This window comes from Diabrotica virgifera, chromosome 3 (genome assembly GCF_917563875.1).
Source record: "Diabrotica virgifera virgifera chromosome 3, PGI_DIABVI_V3a".
NCBI classification, from domain to species: Eukaryota; Metazoa; Arthropoda; class Insecta; order Coleoptera; family Chrysomelidae; genus Diabrotica; species Diabrotica virgifera.
In genome coordinates this window covers 228548361-228573596 of record NC_065445.1, presented here as the reverse complement: position 1 = coordinate 228573596, position 25236 = coordinate 228548361, and the positions used below count along the sequence as shown (strand labels likewise).

The window sequence follows — 25236 nt, the reverse complement described above, 5'->3', positions numbered from 1 at the left end:
ACTCCGTTTTCACCCTGAGGGTGGTTGTCACCCCTTTTCGGTGGTGAAATTTTTTTTTCAAAATAACGTCAGATATCGATAGAAGACCTAATTTTAAGCAAAAAATGTTGTATAAAGTTTTTTCAATAGCCCAATACGTGTCAAGTTATTGACATTTGAAAATTCGGAATTTTCGAAACAAAATTGTAGCCGGTAAAAAAATGAACAAATTGGTTTTTTAAAGAGTGTTATAAGTGCAATATTAAGCGAGATATTGAAGATCAAAGCCGTTTTTTGTTTTGTGTGAAATTTAATCGATGTATTCAATTCCATCTAGCGGAGAGCGAATACATTTTATGCATACTAATGAGAAAGGATTTTATAGTGCTTAAAATAAGCTTTAAAATCAGCACTATTAAAAGTCTTTTGTGCGTAAAATGAGTGAGCAGTAATGAAAAAAAGAGCAATATCTAATGTTTTTTTTTAAATCAATGGATTTCATAAATGCCATTTCCACCAAAATTAAAATTAATCGTATTCCGTCTAAAATCAACTTTAATATAAAGAGTTTAATGGATTCTAGCAGTTTCGATGCTTTGGAATACATATTTTTTGAAAAAATCACGATTTTAGGAAAAAATTTTTTTCGAATTTTAAAAAAAACCACTTTTTTTCATAATATCTCAAAAATAATAAAAGATACGTAAAAAAGTGTAATAACAAAAAAATAGCTTTTTTTGACAAAAATTTTGGTCTGTTTGTTTTTCCTATCACACAAAATTTGACGAATATATGATTCATTGAAGAGCGCGCGGTAGCGCAACCACAGTCTCTCTCGAGCCCTTTGACCCTTCACCGTTTCAAAATAAAAGATTTTTTACTACATATTATTATTTTTTTATTTAAACAATATAAATACACCTAATCTACAAGATTAATCAGTATTTTTTCTTTAACCTAATTTCCCTAAAAAATGTTTGTAAACTAGATGTCACCTGGTCCATCCTAGCTTTTTTTTACATGAAATGTCCACTTCTTTGTTGTGGCTACACAGCACAGCACTGACTCTGCTTTTCACTAATTGCTCACGTATTTGTTGTGGCTACAATACAATGCACAACACTAACTAAGCCCGGCACAACTTCACACATTACACGAGCTCGAACGGTTTAGTCCTCTTGAGCCTTCGCATCTGGGGTTCGTTGACAAGAAGCTGAAGTGCTTCATGGTTGGGATGCTTATGGAGCCTGTCTTCATGTCTCCTGGCGACTTTCTTGATTTCATTTGGAATAGATTCGATTTTAAGATCTCTACGCAAATCGTCGTTCCGAACATACCAAGGAGCACATACAATATTCCTTAATATTCGGTTCTGGAGCGTTTCTAAATTTCGGTAATTACTTTATTTGGTACAGCCCCTTAATTGTAGGCCATAGGTCCACACCGGTTTCAATATCTGTTTGTAAATTAGTACTTTGTTCTGGATGGAAAGTTGAGAGTACCTACCTATTAGCCAATACATATTTTTGTACTTTATCTTCATCTGTTCAGTTTTCTTTTTAACGTGCTCCTTCCATTTTAGTTTGACGTCGAGATTTAAACCAAGGTATTTCGCTGTTTTTTTATTAGGAACAACGTTGTTGTTTAGGATAATTGGAAGATTATTGATTTTCTTGTTAGTGAAGTTAATATGAACTGACTTCTGTTCATTAAACTTTATACGCCATTTTTTGGACCAGCCTTCTATACCATTAATTGCATTTTGTAAGTTAATCGTAGATTCCTCTATAGTTGCTCCTATTGTCATAACTGCTGTATCATCAGCAAATGTGGCCAGTTGGATGTTTTCCCTCTCCGGAATGTCAGATGTGTACAAAAGGTATAGTATTGGTCCAAGAACGCTACCTTGTGGAACCCCTGCATTTATTTGCTTTAACTCAGAGTACTCGTTTTCCATTTTAACTCTAAATGTTCGCTGGTGTAGGTATGACTTCAATATTTCAACGAGTTGCATAGGAAATATTTTCTTTAGCTTCATTAACAGACCGTCGTGCTATACTTTGTCAAATGCTTTTGCGATATCCAGGAATACTGCCGAACAAATTTTGTCCCCTTCCAGTGCTTTTTCTATTTCAGTTACTATTCGATGGATCTGGTCAATTGTGGAGTGTTTATCACGAAATCCAAATTGATGAGTTGGAATAATATTTTTTTGTTCAATTATATGGTTCATTCTTCGTAGTAGTAATTTTTCAAACATCTTTGAGATTATGGATAGTAAGGAGATTGGCCTGTATGATGTTAATTCATGGTTATCTTGTCCTACTTTTGGTATCATTATAACCTCTGCAGTTTTCCAAAGGATGGGAACATATCTAAGCCTAAAGGATGCATTTATTAGTGTAGTAAGCTTTACTATGGCTTTTCTAGGTAATTTTTTTAGTATCTCACCATTGATCAGGTCAAACCCAGGCGCTTTTTTTGTATTGATGTTTTTGATTAATTTTTGAACTTCTTTTGTAGTAGTCAGTTGTATGTTAACAGAATCAAAAGCTACTGGTTCATCGTCTACATATTATAATAAAATAAGTTGTAGCTCTTTTACTTACCTTCAAAATGGTTTTTTATAAGTTGTGATAGCTTCAAAATTGAAGTAGTTATGACCCAAAAATTAAATCATACATATTCAATGTTGACAACTTGAGCATATGATCTTCCAGCATAGCTTTTTCGAGAACGTGCAATGATATTTAAATCCTTTTTAGTTTATCAAAAGAAATGTTTTATACAGTTTTTAATCAAGGGGTTGAGTTTAAGGGTTGAAAGGGAGTTAACAATATGATTATTAAGATAGAGAACGTAAAATATCATTTACTCTATATTTAAATCTTTTTATGTCATACTAAATTAATTTTTTATAAATTTTTTCGATTTAGGGGTTGTTTGCAAGGATTGCACGGTTTTAAAGGGGATGAAAATGATTTTAACATGAGGTTATTGTGTTAGAAAACACTTCACAATGTCACTCTTTATTATTAAACACGTTTTCTGGCGATAAAATTGCTCAATGTCAATTTTTCCATTAAGAGGATGTTTTCACCCCTTAAAAATAAAAAACGGAGTTCAGGTCAATATCACTTTTGAAGTTAATGGTAAGATAAGCCTAATTCCAAAATCTCATGTAAAACAGTTGATAGTAAAAAATTTGGAGGTAAAAACCTATTTTACGCTTCAATGACTGCACTGTTTTACATGACATAATGTAATACAGTGCGTCCATAAAGTAACGCATAAATTCATTATTTCGTAAACCGTCGACTTTTAAGAAAAATCCCGAAACAGGTCGATTTTTATTTTTAATTTCCGATTTTTTGGCATATACATCATATTAGTGACGTCATCCATCTGGGCGTGATGACGTAATAGTTGATTTTTTTAAATGAGAATGGGGGTCATGTGACAGCTCATTTGAAAGGGTATTCAATTCTCTATTCCCTAATATAAACATTAACATAATTATTTATACAAGGTGTTCAAAAAAACATTTTTTTAATTAAAATAATTGAAACAAAAAGAAGAATGTATGTAATTTATCTAATTCAAAATACGTTTTAATGTTGTCAGAAAACAGGAAAAAAATGTTTATTTGACAAATAAATATTGTTTTTCGCTTAAATTCAGTGTTAAAGCTGCCACCCACTACCTCTTGCCAGTTTGAACATTCCGTTCAAGCGAAAATCAATGTTTATTTGTCAAATAATTTTTTTTCTGTTTACTGATAGTAGGAAAACGCATTTTGAATTAAATAAATTACATACATTCTTCTTTTTGTCTCAATTATTTTAATTTAAAAATATTTTTTTGAACACCCTGTATAAATAATTATGTTAATGTTTACATTAGTGAATAGAGAATTCAATACCCTTTCAAATGAGCTATCACATGACCCCTATTCTCATTTAAAAAAATCATCGATTACGTCATCACGCCCAGATAGATGACGTCACTACTATGATATATATGCCAAAAAATCGGAAATTAAAAATAAAAATCGACCTGTTTTGAGATTTTTCTTTAAAGTTGCCTGTTTACAAAATAATGAATTTATGCGTTACTTTATGGACGCACTGTATATCCGCACTTATACAGGGTGTCCAGAAACACTACGGATAAACGAAGACAGGAGATTCCTCAGATAATTTTATGACATTTTAACCAAATTCATCTAGTTCGAAAATGCTTCCTAAGGAAGCTAGAGCTTTTTGAAGATGGCGTTTTGCAATTAGTTTTTCTTAAATACACCCAGAACGCTTCTATTTAGAAAAAACATCGATTCCATCCATTGCGAATTTCTTGTACCGATCATTGGAGTCCGTTTTGGGTAGGGCAACGGTTATTTTATCGCATAACTTTTTTGTCTTTAAATTTTAAATTTTTGATACTGGATTATTAAATTTTGAGGTATTCTAGTACCAAAAGGTACTCGTGATTTAAGTCGGTAGGACCCACCGTTTTCTAGAAAAATCGATATGAAAATTTTTCGTTTATTGAATTTGAAAAAAAAAATGGAAAAAATGTTAAAAAACATACGGTGTATGTATTTTACCAACTTAAAGCAAGAGTAACTTTTAGTACTAAAATACCTCATAATTTAATAATCTAGACTCAAAATTCCTTAAAAATTAAAGAGAAAATAGTTATGCGATAAAATAACCGTTGACATACCCAAAACGGACGCATAATACCGGTACTAGAAATTCGCTATTAATGAAGTCGATTCAGCTCTGGAATGTACCAGTTTTCGTTTTTCTAAATGGTTTTTTAATGTTTTTTTGAAAATTCAAAAAACGAAAAATTTTCAAATCGATTTTTCTAGAAAACGGTGTGTCCTACCCACTTAAAGCAAGAGTACCATTTAGTACCAGAATATCTCATAATTTAATAATCCAGTGTCAAAAATGCTTCAAAAATAAAGACATAAAAGTTATGCGATAAAATAACCGTTGCCCTATCCAAAACGGACGCCTATGACCAGTACTATAAATTCGCAATAGATGGAATCGAATTATCTCTGGAAGATAAATATGCGTACCAATGTTCGTTTTTCTAAATGGAAGAGTTCTCGAGGTACATATTTAAGAAAAACTAATTACTTGACGCCATCTTCAAAGAGCTCTAGCTCCCTTAGGCATTTTCGGACTAGATGAATTGGGTTAAAATGTCTTAAAATTATTTGAGGAATCTCCTGTCTTCGTTTGTCGGTAGAGTTTCTGGACACTCTGTATACTAAGTACATAACGGATTATATTATCTCAGATCAGAACTAATTAAGACTGTCGTCTATAACGTTGTTAAGAAAAATTACTTTATCCTTCACACTGTTCAAAATGGGTGCATACTCGTAAATAAGTTAAATGGGCAAATTTGCAATAGTATAATAGTCTCGGTAAACATAGGGGGTTATGCTAAAGATTATTTTAAATATATTTTTCTCGTGGCCTTTTAATGTAATTTACTACATTTTATGAGAATTAACCTCAATATCAGTTGAAATTATGTTTATTTTGACGTTTCATGCCCATTTCGGAAAATCGGAAAAAGAGAACAAATTTTAATTTATTTTTATCAAAGGATGGTATTAAAGGTGAAACATTTGACCTAGGATTTCCGGTTTTAGAGCTGCAATCGGAACTACTGTTTTAAGTCACCGAAATAGTACAAGCGATACATTATTCGAAGCGCCTTCATCTTATTACGTTGCCTATTGGTTTCGGATGTTGGGAATCAGCATAGCTAGCCTAACTTTGCTTGCTGATATTCGGAATAGTTCGGTTGTCGATGTATTGAATCACTTTCTCAGGTATTGAAGCCAATATATTCTTCTTCTCCCTGGTCCCCTCTTTCCAAATACCTTGCCCTGAAGAATGAGTTTCAACAAGCCATATCTCTGTTCATTCCTCATAACATGGCCAAGATATTCTAGTTTGCGCTCTTTGATGGTGTTAATGATCTCGCATTTTTTGTCCCTTCTACGTAGGACTTCAACAATAGTCACACGCACACGATCCACCCACGAAATTCTTAAAATGCATCTCCACATCTCAAATGCCTCGAGTTTTCTTAAAGCAGCTTCGAAAAGTTCCAGGCCTCTACTCCGTATAATAACGTAGAAAATACATAGAGAAAAGTAACCAAATATGGAATAGTGCCCTAATATGGAATTACTTGATTTCTCCGAAAATATAAGTTGGAACCACACTACAAGACCATCCTCTATTTCAGTCGCTCTCTTTATTATCGTATTCACACCTCTGTATCAGATGCGCGAACGATACGTGTCTGACAGGCGCGTTTTGTTTTATCGTTTTGCAGAAAATTTCAAAGGTAAATATATTCAACGAGTATTATTGGTTATTATGCATGACTACAGACTTGTTATGTTATTGCGTATATCAATAGTACCTTTATTTTGATATTTTATGACCTGTAATCAAAACATTACGACTTGAATAAATGTTGATACTAGTTTGAACTTATGTACAAATCCAAATATGGACAGTCGTTGGTGCCTAATTATGGAATAGTTGATTAAGTGTAAGTGGGCTCATTATGGTTGTGCTAGTCCAGAGTTTCATACATGGATCTGTGATGTCTGCAAGTGAATTAAGCTACTTCTTTCATTTTTCACAATTTTTTTATTTAAATTTATATGATCTCAGATGTTTGTCTATTTTTGTTATTGATATGTTTGTTTATGCGTATATTCCATATATGGGCACCTATTCCATATTTGGTTACTCATTTGGGATTTTGTTTTTTTGTTCGATTTTTTTTGTTAATTAAGATATTTAATAGAAGGCTTTAAATTATTACATAAAAATGTATGACTGATGTGTCATAACATTAAGTTGTTTTCATTTCTATAAAGGTATTATTCTATATCCCCAAAACAAAATGGTATTCCATAATTGGCGACTTTCCTCTAGCATCTGATGATAGAGATTTTGATACCAAGTGATAAATCGTAACTTCTAAACTACTACGAAACACTTCATCACTATGAACGCTGATCTTCCTTTTCCTATGCATCGTTTTATTTCCCAAAAGTGGTCCCACTGGCTGTATATTTTGATACCAAGGTATGTGTACTAGTGATGTAACGAATATTCGTATTCGCATTCGCATTCGCGAATATTAGCATGTTTTTGCATATTCGCAGTCGCATCCGCATTCGTGAAATTTGTGCGAATGTTTTGCGAATATGAAAACCAGAAAAAAAAACATTTTAAGATAATATTAGGTTAATAAAATCAAAATCTATTCACTTCTCATCTTTTTTTATTAAGAAAAGGTAACTTAACCTCAAACATGCAGCTACTCTCAAATGGACATTTGCAGGACACAACAGCAGACAAAGAGACGGAAGATGGAATAAAGCGATAACTCACTGGAGACCTTGGGACTACAAAAGAGGAATGGGCAGACCACAGACGAGATGGTCGAATGACCTAAAGAGATACGCAGGGACCAGATCGACAGCATTAGCACTGAACCGAGAAGAGTGGAAAAATAAGGGAGAGGCCTACGTTCAACTTTGGACAAATGAAGGGCAATAGATAGATAGAACTTAAGCTTTTATAATCACATTATCAGCCTTCACTTTTTTTTATTATTTGGTATTATGTAATAAAGCTTAAAATTCAGATTGATTTACACTAAATATCAATTAACTTTTCTTTAAAAATTTAGGACACATTACAAAAATAGAAACAAATTTAAAAAAAACTGGACATTCGCATTCGAATCCGCATTCGCGAATATCAGTAGCAGATATTCGCATTCGCATTCGTATTTGCGAATGTTAAAAAAATGACATTCGTTACATCACTAATGTGTACAATTACTTGTTGGTTAACCAAAAGCCGTGTATTTAACATTTCGCGCTTACTGACTACCATGTACCTACTCTGTTTTTTTCGTATTGAGATCAAGCCGATGTTCTCTACTGATATCTGATATGCGCGACATTATCTGCAAACCATCCAGGACATCTGCAAAAACTTCTGCGTCGTCGGCATATCTAATGTTGTTCAGACGCACTCCGTTGACCAATACACCTTCCTGTCGTTCTCCGAGCGCTTGCTCGAAGATATGTTCAGAGTATATACATATTAAATAATACCGGGGACAGAATGCATCCTTGTCTAATTCCTTTACTTAGTTACATATTTATTCCATTAACAATATTATTATAATTTAAGAAATCATCACTATTCTTTTTGAAATCATACTGTACAAATTTTAATTATTATCAAGCTAAATGTCGCAAACAATTATGAGATGAGTTAACATTTGGTTAAGTTTGCTAAATAAAAAAGTAATTTGCTAGTCTGCTAGTTTATTTCATAGTTGTTTAAATGTATTATCTACAGCCAGCCTATATTTTCCATGCGCCGTCTTAAAAAATTGATTGTAATTTTTGTAATTGATGAAATTAACTGTTACCGCATTACATTTTACTTTATTTATGTATTGTTTATATGATTTGTAAGTTTCACCAGTCGAAAGTGCTTATTTTTGAAACAAATTGGTTTTAATTAACTATTCTAAATTGATTTTAACAACGACGTCCGATTTGGACGTCGAAACGTTAATAAAATCATTTTTTAGTTAAATTGTTGCTTATTTCCCATTTAGAATAGTTAATTACAAAAATGCCACAAAGAAATAGTATCAGAACAAAATTGGTTTTAAAGTAAAATATTTTTTTTACTAAAAAAAATGGGGTTTTGTTCAAAATAACTTAAAAAGTATTAATAATACGAAAAATCTCGAACAACAAAAAATACAGGTTTTGTTTTTCTGAATATTTTGGATTTTTTTTTTAAGACAAAAATTGGTTAAAATATGGCTGTTCAAATTTTGCATATATATTCGTGATTAGTGACTCGTTCACGCCCTTTCAACTACAACCCTTTAAAAAAAAATAAGTAGGTTCTTTTAACTGCGAAACTTACAGATTAAATACCTAAACAATACATACAGTCGGAAAAATGAAAGAATACCCATGAACAATCACATCAATCACTTATTTTGTATTTGCTATCTTTTTTTATAACAAACGTTTGTTATTTATAGAAAAAGACAGCACATACAAAATAAGTGATTGATCTGATCGTTCATGGGTATTCTTTCATTTTTCCGACTGTAAGTAAAGTCAATAAAGCGGTAACGATTAATTTTGTTTGGAATGTTAATTAGATGTCATTTTTACATTTTTTTTACAACAAAAAGGACCAACTTTATTTTGAGCGTAATTTGTTAATTTTGATGCTAGAAACTTTTATTACAAAACAAAAATAAAGATTTTATAACACTTTAAAAAAGTTTTGATGGGTTGTTGTCTCCGAAAAGTGCTTGATTTTTTCGTTGAAATATTCGATTTGTAATTTAATGAACAAAAACCTACTATTTCAACCTACATACGCCATTTTTTTCGTTTTTTTATAAGCTACATATTTGATAAGAATATTTTTTTTCGTTAAAATACTTACCTCTTAAGTTATTTTCAAAAAACCGTCTAAAAACGTACCTTTTTTTGTTGAAAAATTGAACATTTTCACTCACAAACAACTTAAAAGATGTTGACTTGATAAAAAAACTCTATGGAGCAAAAGTTGCTTCGAATTAATCAGTTGATCCATTTCCGGACTTATTTTGAACGTATTTTTTCAACCCTGAGAAGGGGTGGTTTTCACCCTCCAAGTAAAAGCAACCAATAGCACAAGTGCTATCGAGAAACGATAATGGAATAAGGACTATAAATTTATGCATCGAAAATTATCTGATAATAGGGAATTCAAAGTTTACACACAAAGACGTTCACAAATACACAAGGGAAGAGAGGGGTAGAGGTGAGAGATCAATCATTGATTATTTCCTAATTAACTCCGAGATATGGAGAGCAATCAAAAATATTAAGGTAAAAAGGAGCGCAGAGATTGGAAGTGACCATCATCTGGTAAAAATGAGCTTTAGAATAATAAAAGACATACAAAATAACAAAAAGAGAAAAATAATAAAAGAAAAAATCAGAAGCTACAAACTGAAAGAAATAGAAGTTAAGAAGAGATACCAGAAATGCCTAGAGGAACCTAGGAAAAGAGAAAATTAGTACCAAAATATAGTAGAAAGATAGAAAGATTATAAACATAGTCTATTATAATTAGTAGCTGCAAAAGAGACTTGTAGAGTAACAAAAATAAGTTATAACCCAAAAAAACGCACGGCATGGTGGACAAAAGTCTTAGAAAAAATAGTACAAGAAAAGAAACAACTGTGGAAAAAATACTTAACAGACAGGAAGCAAGAAAGCTATGACAAGTACAAAGAAAAAAAGAACAGAAGTTAAACAGATGGTTAAAAATAACAAAGACAGAACGTGGGTAGAATTTGGAAATAAATGAACAGAAGTATTCGGTGAAAACCAGAAATTGTTTTATAACACACTTAAGAGCATGAGGAAACCAAAACCAAATACATTGAAAAACGTGAAGGATAAGAATGGAACCATACTTACAGAAGAGAATGAAATTATGGAGAGGTGGAGAGAATACTTTGAAGAACTCTTGGAAGTGGAACAGGTAGAAGGAGATAAGATAGAACAAAACAAGAATCAACACATCCCACAAGAGCAACAGGAACAGATAGGAAATATAACACAAAAAGAATTAAAAAATGCAATCAACAAAATCAAGATGTAAAAATCACCGGGACATGACGATATAACTGCAGAAATGGTCAAATACATGAATGAAGAAAGACAACAAGAATTACTAAATATCATGAACCAAGCTAAGAAAGAAAAGAAAGTACCACTAGACTGGCAGATAGGCATTATAACACCATTGTATATAAAAGGAGATAGCAAAGAATGCTCAAACTATAGAGGAATAACACTTGGAAGCACAGTAGAAAAACTTGATGCTTGTATACTAGAAAACAGGCTAAGAGAAAAAGTAGAAAGCACCTTTGAGGAGAGCCAGAGTGGTTTCAGAAAAGAAAAAGGGACGAACGATCAGATTTTCATAATAAGACAAATACTAGAAAAAGCTCTTAAAACAGAAAAAGAAATACATGCATGTTTCATAGATATGGAAAAAGCTATCGACAGAATTAAAAGAGAAGATATTTGGAAAATACTAGAGAAGAGAAAAATTGAAGAAGATCTAATAGGATCCATCCAGAGTTTATACGAAAAAACGAAAAGCTATGTATTTCACAAGAAATGAAAAATCAAAAGTATTCGACAGCAACATTGGATTAAAACAGGGTTGTGTCCTGAGCCCACTACTTTTTAACCTAGTATTAGATGACGTAATAAAAGAATGCAAACACAAATGGAGAAAATATAATGTAGGATATTGGAAGTTGAGAATGATACAAATAACAGAATATGCTATGCAGACGACCTGGTGATCATTGGGGAGTTCGAAAAACAATTATAAGAAAATATAAACATATTGTATGAAGAGTTAAAAATCAGAAACATGAAAATCAAACAAAGAAAAATCAAAAACAATGATAATTGGAAGACAAAAAGGAAAACATGAAATAGAAGTAGATGGCAAGCAACTTGAACAGGTAGACAGATATAAGTATTTGGGGGTAATCATAAGCCGGGATGGAAAATTAGAAGATGAGATATATGAAAAAATTGCAAAGACTGGTAAGCTGTACAATATTATTAAGAGTAACTTTTTAAAAAAGAAAAATATACCTAAGAATATAAAAACGAAAATAGTAAAAAAGATTGTGAAACCCACTCTAACCTATGCCTCTGAATCTTGGGCATTAAGAAAAAGGCAAAAGAATAGACTAATAAGCATAGAAATGAGATTTTTGAGAACAATAGAGGGAAAAACAATGAAAGATAAAATTAGAAATCAAACCTTTAGAGAAAATCTGAAAATACACCCAGTTACAACAACAATCGAACAAGGACAACTTAGATGGCTCGAACATGTACTTAGAAGAGGAGAAGAAAAAATAGTAAGACAGATATATGAAGCGAGAGATATGGGAAGAAAGAAGAGAGAAATACCAAGAAAGACGTGGGCAGAAGAAGTGAGGGAAGCGGCCGACAAAAGAGGAATAAAATGGAAGGAAACAAAAGCATTGGCCGTGGATAGAAGGAAATAGAAGGAAATGTGGAAGAAAACAACGGAGAACCTAACTCCGCAATAACTCACACCAAAAGGTAGACGAGTTCTGGATTAAGTAAGTAAGCACAAGTGCAAAAGTGAAGTGGAGGGTATGAGAAATCTAATACAAATTTTCATGCAATTCAGTGGTGACACGGAAAACTACACATTATCGTCGTATTTCACGTTCATGTACTGACCTTTATCTAGATATAGACTTTGACAGCCTAGATTCTAACTTGAGATTTAAAGTAGATAGTGACAATATGCTTTTTCTCATGAGGATCTTTCAGGGCGTCACAGTTTTTCGATTTCTTTCTAACGCATTAAATTGCATGTGACAGAAAAAAACGCACGTCGGTGATTACATTTCGTCGGTGACATTTATAACATTTATTCTAGTGGTCAATAGATGGCGCTATAATAAAAAAAAATATTTACGAATTATATAATATATCTACGACTATAATTTGTACAATTTATAAGACTATACAAATCAAAGAAAATACCATTTTATAAATGAAATAAACACAATTGATTTGTTTTTATGAAAAATTGCAAATAAAATGTGACAACTGTCAGATTTAACTAAAATGTCATGTCACTAAAATGTATATTATCACGAACTTACCTTTTTTTCTATCATTTGTGACGCACTGAAAAATGCTCATGAAAAGAAGCATAGATATATACAAAATTTAATGCACACTGTAAAAATCTAAATAATTTTATTTTCAGTAGTAAAAAACCCAATATTCATTATTAAAAAGATTTAGCTTGCTGAGCCTGATGCAGGAGCAGGATGGATGTCTGTGTGTAGGTGAAACACCAACCCCAAATAATACACAGCTTTATTTCTCACTAGGTGTGGGAATGTTGTAACAATTTTACTGAGTGTTCACTCTAGCTCGGTTTCATTTGTAATAATCTAAAGTGAAGCTACATGTTGACTGAATGAGTCTGAATGAATGAGTAATCTATCTTTGGGGCAAAATGTTTTATATACATGATTTCTGGATGAACTCTTAAACGCGTTCAGTTATTATTAATATAAAAAACCAAGAAATGTTTTTAAATTAACATCAGCACTAATGTGCAATAAACAAATATTATTTGCAACAACCAAATAAATTACTAGGCTGCAGATGACAGCATTCTGCAACAAGATTTCGTTAGAATATTGTAAAGGGTCATAAAACTATTGCTTAATATTCTGATATTGAAGATGAATATTTAAGGTTCAACAATTATCTATACAAAAAGTTTTTAGAACCATACTTGATGTTTCGAAACGTAAAATAAACTTATTTTAAAGTAAAATTGTGGTTTAAAGATGCCAAAAGAAAATAGCTTCAGAACAATTTCAACAAATTTTTCCTTGATGATCTTAGCGGACATACCTACTTTTGGGCAAACTACGCAAGTTACCCTATTGACTTATTTTCTGACCTGGGGCCAATCTTTTCGTTCTTTGGCCAACCACCTGGGAAGATTAAAATTCTATAGTTTTTTCTTGTGTACGTGTCAAGTGTCATGTTCCGTCATATTTTACATGAAATCGCGAACATCGGCGTTATTTTCTCAACTTAGTTCAATATAACATTAGAGTCACCATCTAAAATAAGTTTTTAAGTTTCTGTTCAGTCAACAGAATTTTATTTTGTTGACTGGTCCTGATTTTGGCTCAAAATCTGCACTTCCAGTATTTTCATTCGAAGAAGCCATTTCAGCTCACGAATCGCAAACCGAACTAACGTGGACGGTGCCAACTTCATACTCCATACAATATTAGATACTCATAAATAGTCATCAAATTAAATCTATTTTGTACTCAAACATGACCAAAAACCAGAAAAATGTAAAACCACAAAAAATAGTCTTCAATTTAGGCCCATAAGTTGAGTCTGCATGATTATTCGCCTGGGGCCATACGCCCACTAGTTTATTATCTTATTAAATTGATACAATTTGAAAATAAAATATTAGGTTACTTGCAGATTATTTAAAACATACCACTAGAGGAGCAATTGGATGATTGGGTAATCAAATAATATTTTTTAAAGGGATATAATCACTTGAACTTAAGTTGGCGCCACATGGACCCATGGGACCATTTAAACGTTAACAATAATAAAATCAATTTAATTCTAATAATCATTTTGGGCAAATAGAATATTCAAGATCAATTAGCTCTTGTGAAGGTTTGTAATAAAGCGAGACGTCCGTCCACAACTTACTGAATGCAATAATTTCCAAATGGATTAAATATTACTTTGCTATAAGTTGTTTTTGGACAACCTCTATGTTATTAACTAATCTAAATGTGAAATAAGTCACAATTTAACTAAAAAATGATTTTATTAACATTTCGACGTCCACATCGGACGTTGTTGTCAAAATACAAAATATTAATAAATTAAACAAAAATGTTGTTGCTTAGTAAAAAATCCTTCTAATAATTTAATTAATGTTCGACTGGTATATTATTTGACAAATAATGACATGATTTCGAAGTCAGTTAAGTATGACATAATGCACTAGGGCATTAAATTTAAATACGGTCAAGTTGGCAAATAACAACCTAAGTAAAACTATGGTTACCACAATTACGTTACGACTATTGCTGGTAAATGTACTTATTCGGTCAACGTATATCTCTCGGGCCAAAGGCCCTCGGTATATAAACCATTGACCTCAAGCGTTATTATCCTTATAATACCCTTGGTACCTTAATAACTATTAATCTGACTCATTTATATCGGAAATTCAGACATATATTATACATTTTAAAGTAGAAGTACTTTAAAATGATATTGCCAATGATATTTATGAGTTGCGTTCCTGGGACGACTTTACTGAAAGATAGTTCATTCGAGTACCTATGTTTTCTAAAAACATAAAAAGACCTATATGTTTTAGAAAAAACATAGTTTTAACATTGTTTTAATATAGTTTTAGAAAAATCTCTATGTTTTGTAAAATTTTAAATTATCTACAAAAATCTGTACCAGTTAGAGTTGGTTTGCATCAAGGTTCCACACTGACTCCCTACTTGTTTAATATTGTTATGGATATACTGACGGCGAAGGTAAGGGAGGCGGCTCCTAGTGAATGATATCGTCTTAGTGGAAGAGAGCAGAGAAATATTGAAGGAGAAGTTGAAGGGTTGGAGAAGAGCTATTGGAGAGGGATGATTAAGGCAGGCGGAAAATGAAGTACATTATGTGGTTGGGAATGGTTCAGAATATCGGATTGCTTGGAGAAAAACTAGAAAGAGGAGAAGAATTGTAAATAATACCTTGGCTCCTACATAACGGAAAATGGGCTAAATATTGCCCACAGGTATAAGGATGGTTGATTTAACTATAAGCGAATGAGCGGGGTAGTATGTGATCGAGAATTCGGTGAAGAGCTGAAAGAAAAGATATGTAGATGGGCATACTTAGCTTCTTCGCTCGATGGCGTTATTATCGCTAGAGAAATCTACTATCGTATAACAAAAATAATTGTAGACGATCTATATCAAAATAATTTCAGTTGAAACAGAGTCACAGTTTTGTTTGGACCTCGTGCATAGAGGCGAGTGCCTAAAAATAATTAAAAAAGAGCAATATCAGCCAGTGGCTCGATTCTTGTTTTCAGAAGGGAAATCGTTCAGTGAAATCAAAGAGCGCTTGAATGTTCTATATGGTCACTCTTCTCCTTCGATGGCGACCGACAAAAATTGACGTGATCGCACGTCGGTTTTTGATATGTAGCGAAAGGCCACACGGGTGATAATTTACGGCGCCGTAAGAGCAGCAAACTTGACGAGGCATTGGTTGACTAACTCTCTATTTCATCTACAATTGGTTAGTCAAATGCCTCGTCAGGTTAAGGCTAAGGCCACACGGGCAATAATTTACGGCGCCGTAAGAGCAGTAAACCTGACGAGGCATTGGTTGACTAACTCCTATTTTATCTACAATTGGTGGAAGAGTTAGTCAACCAATGGGTTTACTGCTTTTACGGCGCCGTAAATTATCGCCCGTGTGGCCTTAGGCTACGGCTCCACGGGCGAGAAATGGACGCTAGCAGTAGCAGTAAAATGAACTTAAGGTTCCGCGGAACGGAATAGAAATAGCCGAACTGAACCGACTACGCACAAGTCCTGTAGTCGGTACAGTTCGGCTATTCCAATTCCGTTCCGCGGAACCTTAAGTTCATTTTACTGCTGCTGCTAGTGTCAATTGCTCGCCCGTGGAGCCGTAGCCTTAGCCTCAAGCACAGGTGAATCGAAAACGGCTACCACGGAGGATAACGTAAAAAATCCACGATTGCATATTAGCAGACCGTCGACTGAAATGTCGAGAGAGGTACTGCATGAAATTTTGGGCATGAGACAGCTGTCGGCGCAATGGGTGCCGCGTTTTTTGGCAAAAAAATCTTCAAAAATTGCGTTACGCAATAATTAAACGCCCATTACAGTGCGTTATGTAGGGGGGGGGGGAAGGGGGGAGTCAAAAATATTCAAAAATCGCGTTACGTAATACTTGAACGCTCCCTTCTTTTCTCAAAATACTATTTTAAGCGATTTTACAGTGATTTGGAATCTACTTAAACAAATTTGCATTTTTTATCGTAAATTATCAATTGAAAAAATAATTTAAATAATTTAATAGAAGGGTTGTCCAAAATGTGATTATTAGGCATTATAACAAGTTTTTTGTTTTATAACAAGTTGTTGATCAAACTTTAGCGTAGAAAACGTTAAAATACTGTTTTTCCATTTTCCTCCATTCCCAAAATACATGTACTTCTATTTGGCTGAAAATTTGCCCACAGATAGCCAAAACAGAGGACTTTAATGGTTAAAAGAATTTGTATAGTTTTACAATACAAGAGAAGTTACATGCAATAAAGAGTCAAAATTATATAAGTAGTATTATGTACAGACGGGTTAGCATGTAGTAGTGTAAATTTAAGATCGGGAATAAAGGACAACCGTTTTTGCCCAATATCTCCGCCATATTTAACTTTTCGACAACAAGTGTAAGGACTGAAGTTGTGGAAAATATGATTTGTATAATTTATTCTATTGTAAATTTTTTTGTGCCGTCGATATGGGGGAAAGAGTGACAGTTACAGCATAATTATTGAATTATCTCGTTTATTATTAGTTTTATAACAAAAATGTACCTATACAAAAATGGAGAGAACTAAATTTTATGCAATTTTAATTTTGATCCCTTTCATGTTTTTGCTAAAATCAATATTTCAGGTAGTGCGTATGCGGTAAAGGCGCGAGCATAAGCCCTGATTGATATGATAGCAGTGGTTTTTGTTCAATATCTCCGCAATTCTCAACTTTTCTACAAAATTGGTAAGAACTGAAATTGATCCAAATAAATTATGTTTACAATAATTATTATTATTTTCGTAACCATTTTTTTCGTATGGTCGATATTTTCCGAATTAATTGTACTTACAGTAGACGCCTATATTTTTGATTCTGATATTATTCCACGTATTTTTTTTGTATTGTAAAACGATACAAATTCTTTTAACCACTTAAAGTCCCGTGTTTTGGCTATCTGTGGGCAAATTTTCAGTCAAATCGAAAGACATGTGTTTTGAGAATGGAGGAAAATGTAAAAACTGTATTTTAACGTTTTCTACACTAAAATTTGACCAAAAACTTCTTTTTAATCAAAATAACTTGTTATGATCCATTATAATAACATTTTTGAGTCACTACTATTAAAATATTATTTTTTTCATTGATATTTTACAATAAAAAAATGCAAATTTGTTTAAATAAATACCAAATCGTTATAAAATTTTCGTGGACCCCCACTTGCAACTTGTGAACCCCCATTTTTATTTCACGCCAACGTAGACCCCCGTTAAATCCCTCGTGGACCCCTGGGGGTCCACCTGGACCACTTTGGGAACCACTGCTTTAAATGCTTCTTATATTTCATTATGTACAATTGGAGTAACTTAAGTTATTTATCTAATGTAATATTCTTTGTGTCAGCAATGCGTGGTGACTATAATCACCTTCTTAATGGACCATCCGGTAGAAGCAATGTTCGCATTAAAGAGAACATTTATATTATAGGTACCTATATTATACCGGGTGTCCACTTATATTTTCCCCCATTTTAACTGCCTATAACTTTCTAACGGCTCAAGATAGAAATATGCGGTTTTCGCTGAAATGTTTTATTTTAGTAAAAGTTTTGTCTGAATGGATTGAGTTTTTTTATATAGCTTTCAGTTAAGTAAAAAATGGCGGATTTGTGAAAAAACCTTGTTGACTTTTTTTTAATGGAACACCCAGTATATTTTTTTGTAAATTGAAAAAACGGTCATTCACCTATCCAGAGATAGAAAGTTTTTTAAAATCGGTTGTCAAATGACTGAGTAATTAATTTTTAAAATGAGAGGTGCAACGTGGATAACATAACTAAATAACTCATACAGAAGTAAAAACTTCAAGTTGTATACTGGTATAAAATGGTTTATTAAAAAACTTCATAAAAAGTGCAAAACATTTTCGTTCTAATTCAGAACATCTTCAGTGCATTCAGAAGATGTTCTGAATTAGAACGAAAACGTTTTGCACGACTTTTTATGAAGTTTTTTAATAAACCATTTTATACGAGTATACAACTTGTTTTTACTTCTGTATGAGTTTTTTAAACTATGGTATACAGCCAACTATTGGAATTTTTCCATTGATTTTATAACTAAATAACATAACTAAACTGATATTATGTTATGTGATCTCCATTGAATCTCTCATTTTAAAAATTAATTGGTCAGCCATTTGACAACCGATTTTAAAAAACTTTATATCGCTGGATAGGTAAATGACCTTTCTTTCAATTTACAGAAAAATATACTGGGTGCTTTAATAAAAAAAGTCAACAACTATTTTTTTTTCAAAAATTCGCCCTTTTTTATTTAACAGCGATATAAAAAATTCAATCCATCCAAACAAAACATTTACATAACATATTTCAGCGAAAACCGCATATTTCTATCCAGAGTCGTTTAGAAGTTATAGGCAGTTAAAATGGGGGAAAATATAAGTGGACACCCGATATTTATTTGTATTAACATTGTACCTATATTATTGGTAAAACAATATTATTAAAGAAGCACAGAAAAACGGATTGGAGCCAAATGAAGACAAAGCCAAATATATGATCATGGGAGGGACAGAAGAAAACAAAAGAAGTGTGAGGTCTGTAAAAGGTAAAAGCTATTGTTTTAAAAGGGTGAACTTTCATCGAAGTATTACATGAAAATGGAAAGAGAGGGGGAGCTCGATGCCATAATTGCAAAAGGGAATAAAAAAATTGGACAGTTTAAGAGACCTATTGAAGTTAAAGCACGTTTCTAGACATGGCAAACTCCGAATATATAAAACAGTAATTAGATCCACAGTAACATATGCCAGCCTGGCATGGGCATTAAATAAAAAGGAAGAGACATAGGAACACCTGTTATGATGGAGTCATGAATCCACGACGAGGAGGTTGGCCGAGGAATCATAATTGGAAAGGAATTGGTTACTTCTGCTAAATAAATTCCCGTGAAATTGATTAATGTCAATGACTACCCGGTGACCATCAAGAAGGAGACAAAAGTAGGAACTTGTGTACCCGTGACGTCCATAATCCGTCAGACGACAACATCAGATAATTCCAACGACAAGTTCGACCAAATGGTTGCACTTGCTGGCCAATCTCTAAATCAAGTGGAGAAAAGGAAATTAAGGGAATTTCTGCAGCGATATCGTGACATATTCGTACCTAAAGGAGGAAAGACAGCAAACATAAAATTGACACTGGTAGCGCTAGGCCAATTCGTCAAACAGCTCGATGACTACCACACGCGAAGAGAGAGGAAGCTGAAAGAATTGTTCAAGAAATGAAGAAAGGTGGGGTGATAGAACCTTCTACGAGCCCATGGGTCTCTCCGGTGGTCCTGGTCAAGAAGAAAGACGGAACCATGAGGTTCTGTGTGGACTACCGTTTGTTGAACAATGTTACCAAGAAAGATAGTTATCCTCTGCCTCGGATCGACGACACGTTGGACACATTGGCTGGAAGTAAAGTTTTCTACGTTGGACTTGAAGTCGGGATATTTGCAGGTAGAAATGGATCCAGTGGACAAGGAGAAGACGGCCTTCACTACAGGATCTGGATTATGGGAATTCAACGTTAAGACAGCAGACAGGTGGGAGAGAAGAACCAACAACTAATTAATGGCTTTGTTCAAAGAACCTACCATCACTAGGTTCGTCAAAAGTCACAAATAATCAAATGATTGGGACATGTAGTAAGAATGGCAGCGAACAAAATGACTAAAGTAGTTATGACCAGAAAACTAATCGGTTTTGGGAAGAAAAGGTAGAAGCAGAACTAGGTGGATTAATAAAGTAGAGGAAGACCGCAAACATGTGAAAGTAAGGAACTGCAGAAGAAAACCACAAAACAGAAGTGAATGGAGAAATATTGTTTATCAAGTCCTTTAAAGTATTTAAGCATTTTGTATATAGGTACTTAAGTTTGAGCTAAAAGTATTATACAACGGGAATTTAACAGAACCAATCGACATTAACAGCGGTGTAAAGCAGGGTTGTATACTGTCTCCCACTCTGTTTATTATTATCATTAAACTGGGATATACTAAAATACCTTTGAACAACTAGAAGATTTTGAATGCAAATGATGTATGCCTACTTTCAGCAAAGAGACAAAGCATGCAGAAAAAAGTGAGAAATTAGCCAAAGAAGGTAAAAAAGTGGGTATGGAGATAAACATGAATAAAATTGAATTAATGAAGATTAACACACCGGGAGAAATGGGCATACAAATAGAAAATCAAGAGTTGAAATCAGTGGAAAGAGTTAGTTATCTAGGAAGCATACTGAACACGACAGGAAGAGTAAAGGAGGATATTCAAATACGAATTGGCAAAGCACAGACAGCATACTATATGTTTATTATTTAGTAATATATGGAAATCTAATGAGATAAACCTGGACACCAAAGTAAAAATCTTCAATAGTAATGTAAAGGCAGTACTATTATACGGATCACGAACTTGGAGAAAAACAACACACAACACTGGAAATATTCAATCCTTCATCAATAAATGCTTACGAAAAATTCTAAGAATATTTTGGCCCAACCGGATCATAAACTAAAACTCGTGGAAATAAACGAAACAAGAACAAATACATAAAGAAATAAGAAAGAGAAGATGGAAATGGTTGGGCCATACTCTACGGAAACCAGTCAAAGACACAACAAAACAAGCATTGGAATTCCAACCTCCAGGAAAACGGAAACATGGGAGACCGATAAATACATGGAAGAAAACAATCATTAAAGAAGGCGAAAACTTCGGCCTAACCTGGAAAGAAGTCAGAGAAAAAGCCCAAGATTGGCAAAAATGGAGGGGGACAGTAGATGCCCCATGTTCCAGTGGGAACGAAGAGGATAAGTAAGTAAGTAAGTTTGAGTTTTGTTTAAAATAGTTGTAATTAGTTAATCTTATAATAATTATGTTTTATAAAAAAGCCCTATGTTTTAACGGCCTGTTGAGCGTATAAATAAAAATAATATTTTTTATGTCAGTAACGCGTGGTGAGTATAATCACATTGTTAATGGACCATCCTGTAGAAGCAATTTTCACATTAAAGCGAGTGTTTATCTATAGATACCTGTATTATTTGTAAGCAAATAGGAAGAGCACAATAATATAAATAGTACTCCAGGGAAATAAGGCAAAAATATACCATGTTCGGGACACTTGAGCAGCCAGGTTGCAAATAGGTTTTTTGGGTACTATATACCTAATACAATATACATACAAAAATGCCCGTCACAGTTCGGACGAGAAATTTAGTTATTAACAAATAAGTGTCAAAATGGCAGTTTTTTCGTTTAAATCGCTACGGGTAAAAACAGGTTAATTAAATATCTTATTTATACCATTATTCTTTTAGTAGATGAGCCAAGGTTTAAAATGGCAGATTTTGAATTTCGGTTGGATCATTTGTTGCTTCAGAAATTGCAAAATAAAACAAAAATTTCTAAAATAAAAAAATTGCTATAACTTTTGCGAAAATGACCTTAAGCCTTTCATATTGCAAAAAAAGGTGAAACAAACAGTCCGTATAATGCACAAAAAAATTTAAGACGATTCGTCAATTAGTTTAAATTTTATTCAATTTGTTTATCCCAATGAGCTTTTTTTTCGCAATATTATTGTTCAGAAAATAGTAATATAATAGCAATTCTGTGAAAACCCCATGAAAGAAGAAAAGTCGTGATTTCAAAGTATTTTAAAAAAATCATCAAAAAGTCATTTTTATCATTCCGAAAACATTTTACTAAAGTAGAGTCATTTTTAGTTCATAAACAATTTGAATAACTTTGTTAATATTGACTGTAGATTAAAACTATTTCAGGATTTGAAAAGCTGGTATTTTTATACGAATTTTCAAAAAACACCTTTTGCCTAGGTTAATTACAGTCAAAGTTAACCACTTTTTTTATTTAATTGACAGCTACTTTGTTTATAACAATTAAGCAACCCAACTGGCGCCATTTCGAAGTTGAAGGTATATAGTTTATGTGTAAAAGTTTGAGTAAACTTTAAACTTTAACAGAGTTGTTAATAAAGATTTAAAAATAACGTTCTAACGAAATCGATTTGTGGTCAGTGGAAATGAATTATTAAAATCCGTGCACTCAAAAAATGAAACTGATTCTTCAAACATATGCTGCGATTAATATTTCCAGAGCTTGTTGATGGATTTTGATCATAATTTTTTTTAAATTGTATGTACTCGTAGTCTTGTAGAGTACGTTATGTACGTAAATCCCCTCCTAACATTTCAAAATGTTAGGGGGAGTTCCCCTTATCACTCAGGGATATGAAAAATAGATTACGACCGATTCTAAGACCTACCAAATATACATATATAATTTTATAAAAATCGGTCAAGCGACCTCGGATGAGTATGACAACTAACACTGTGACAGGAGAATTTTATAGATGTAAATATATAGATGGGTATTAACAAATAGGGGTTGGTGATGGAAAAGTGTAAATTAAGGGTTGTATGTATTTTTTAATCCTTCATCATATAAAATTAAGATAGACAATTTTGTCCAAAAAAATAAAAAAAAATGTCAGGGGGGCAACCCTCCTTGTAACTTATGGATATGAAAAATAGATTAAAACCTATTCTCAGTCCCATAGGATACACTTGTAAAATTTCATAAAAATCGGCCAAGCCGTTTCGGAGTAGTATGGTAACTAACACTGTTACAGGAGAATTTTATGTATATTGAAGTAACTGAATTAAATAGTAAAAGTGGCTAACTTTGACCGTATTTAACATAGGCGAAAAGTTTTTTTTTTTGAAAATTTGTGTAAAAATGTCAGCTTTTGAAATTCCAAGGTAAATTTACTCTACAGTCAATATCCACTCTATTCTCTATTCAATAATCTATTCAAATTGTTTTCAAGCTAAAAATGACTCTACTTTAGTAAAATGTTTTCGTAGTGACAAAAATTACTTTTTAATTATTTTCTTCAATAAATTGAAAATAGGACTATTGTTCTTTCATGTGGTTTTCACAGAATTTCAATATAATTATTATTTTCTGAACAATAACATTACAAAAAAAAGCTCTTTGGGATAAACAAATTGAATAAAATTTAAACTAATTGACGAATCGTCTTATAATTTTTTGTGCAGTATATGGACTCTTTGACTCAACTTCTTCTGAAATATAAAAGTCGTAAGGTCACTTTCGTGAAAGTTATAGCAAATTTTTTATTTTCGAGATTTTAGTTTTATTTTGCAATTTTCGAAGCAACAAATGATCGGACCAAAATTAAAAAACTACCGTTTTAAACATTGGCTCATCTACTAAAAGAAGAATACTATAAATAAGATAGTTAATTATCCTATTTTTACCTGTAGCGATTTAAACGAAAAAACTGCCATTTTTGACCCTTATTTGTTAATAAATAAAATTCTCGTCCGAACTGTGACGGGCATTTTTGTATGAATAATGTATTAGGTATATAGTACCCAAAAAACCCATTTGCAACCTGGCTGCTCAAGTGTCCCGACAAAAACCTTATTTCCCTGGAGTATAGCGTAAATATGCGCTAGCAATCGAAATATTTCTATTAATAAATTTTTTTGGCAAAAATTCAGTAAAATATCATTAATAAAATCCAAGAACTAGTTAAGAAAATTTTTATTTTTATCTTGTACTTAACACACTTTTGAAAATTGTTTTCAATTAAAGTATAATTTTTTAAGTCCCGTTTCCATAAATACCAGCTAATGGTCTAAAATTATCGTAAAGCCACTAAATCCCGAAAAAAATCATTTACTCACGTTTTCTGGCTTCTGCAACTTTTTCCGCGGCCCTTTTCTCAGCTACGAGCAGCTGCTGGATCCCTTGACTCTGGCTGGCCATATTTTATCGAAGGACGACTGTTTCTTAGGTGCAACTTCTTAACACTAAATTAACGAAAAATGCCTTCAATTGCTCTAAATTGTTGTGAAAAAGCGCGGCCAGAACGCTAGGACGGAAATTTAATTTTAAAATAGACCAATTTAAAAACGTGATGTTGGTTGCATATCGTTAATGAACTGAAATTGAATTTTTTGTAAATAAATTACAAGAATAAAAAAAAACATTAAACGCGGTAAAAATGAGTGGCAAAACATCATGGGTTAAAAACAAAATTTCATTAAAACTATAAAATCAATTTTTTTTTTAAATTTTCTCTTTTTATGTTGGCAAAGAACCAATCAGGTGTAAAATAGATGTCAGTATTGAACAAGTAATGGAAATAAAATATCTTGGAATTATATTTTCCAGCTATGGACACCAGGACCTGGACAAAGAAGTGAGATATCAAGTACAAAAAGCAAATAAACTGGCACGATGCCTTAATAGTACTATATGGCGAATCCGACTTATAAAGCCAGTGTAAGACCAATAATGACATACCTAT

The 25236-nt window shown here is 32.6% G+C and overlaps 1 protein-coding gene across 1 annotated transcript in view; it reads right to left on the bottom strand.

The window, feature by feature from the left end:
* LOC114338298 (V-type proton ATPase subunit G) overlaps positions 1-24827 on the bottom strand; it is a 35293-nt gene extending 10466 nt beyond the window's left edge. The window contains exon 1 of the mRNA XM_028288888.1: positions 24611-24827. Within this exon, the coding sequence (XP_028144689.1) occupies positions 24611-24692 (82 nt within the window). The 5' untranslated portion in view covers positions 24693-24827. The remainder of the gene's footprint in view (positions 1-24610) is intronic.
* Positions 24828-25236: the final 409 nt, after the last annotated feature.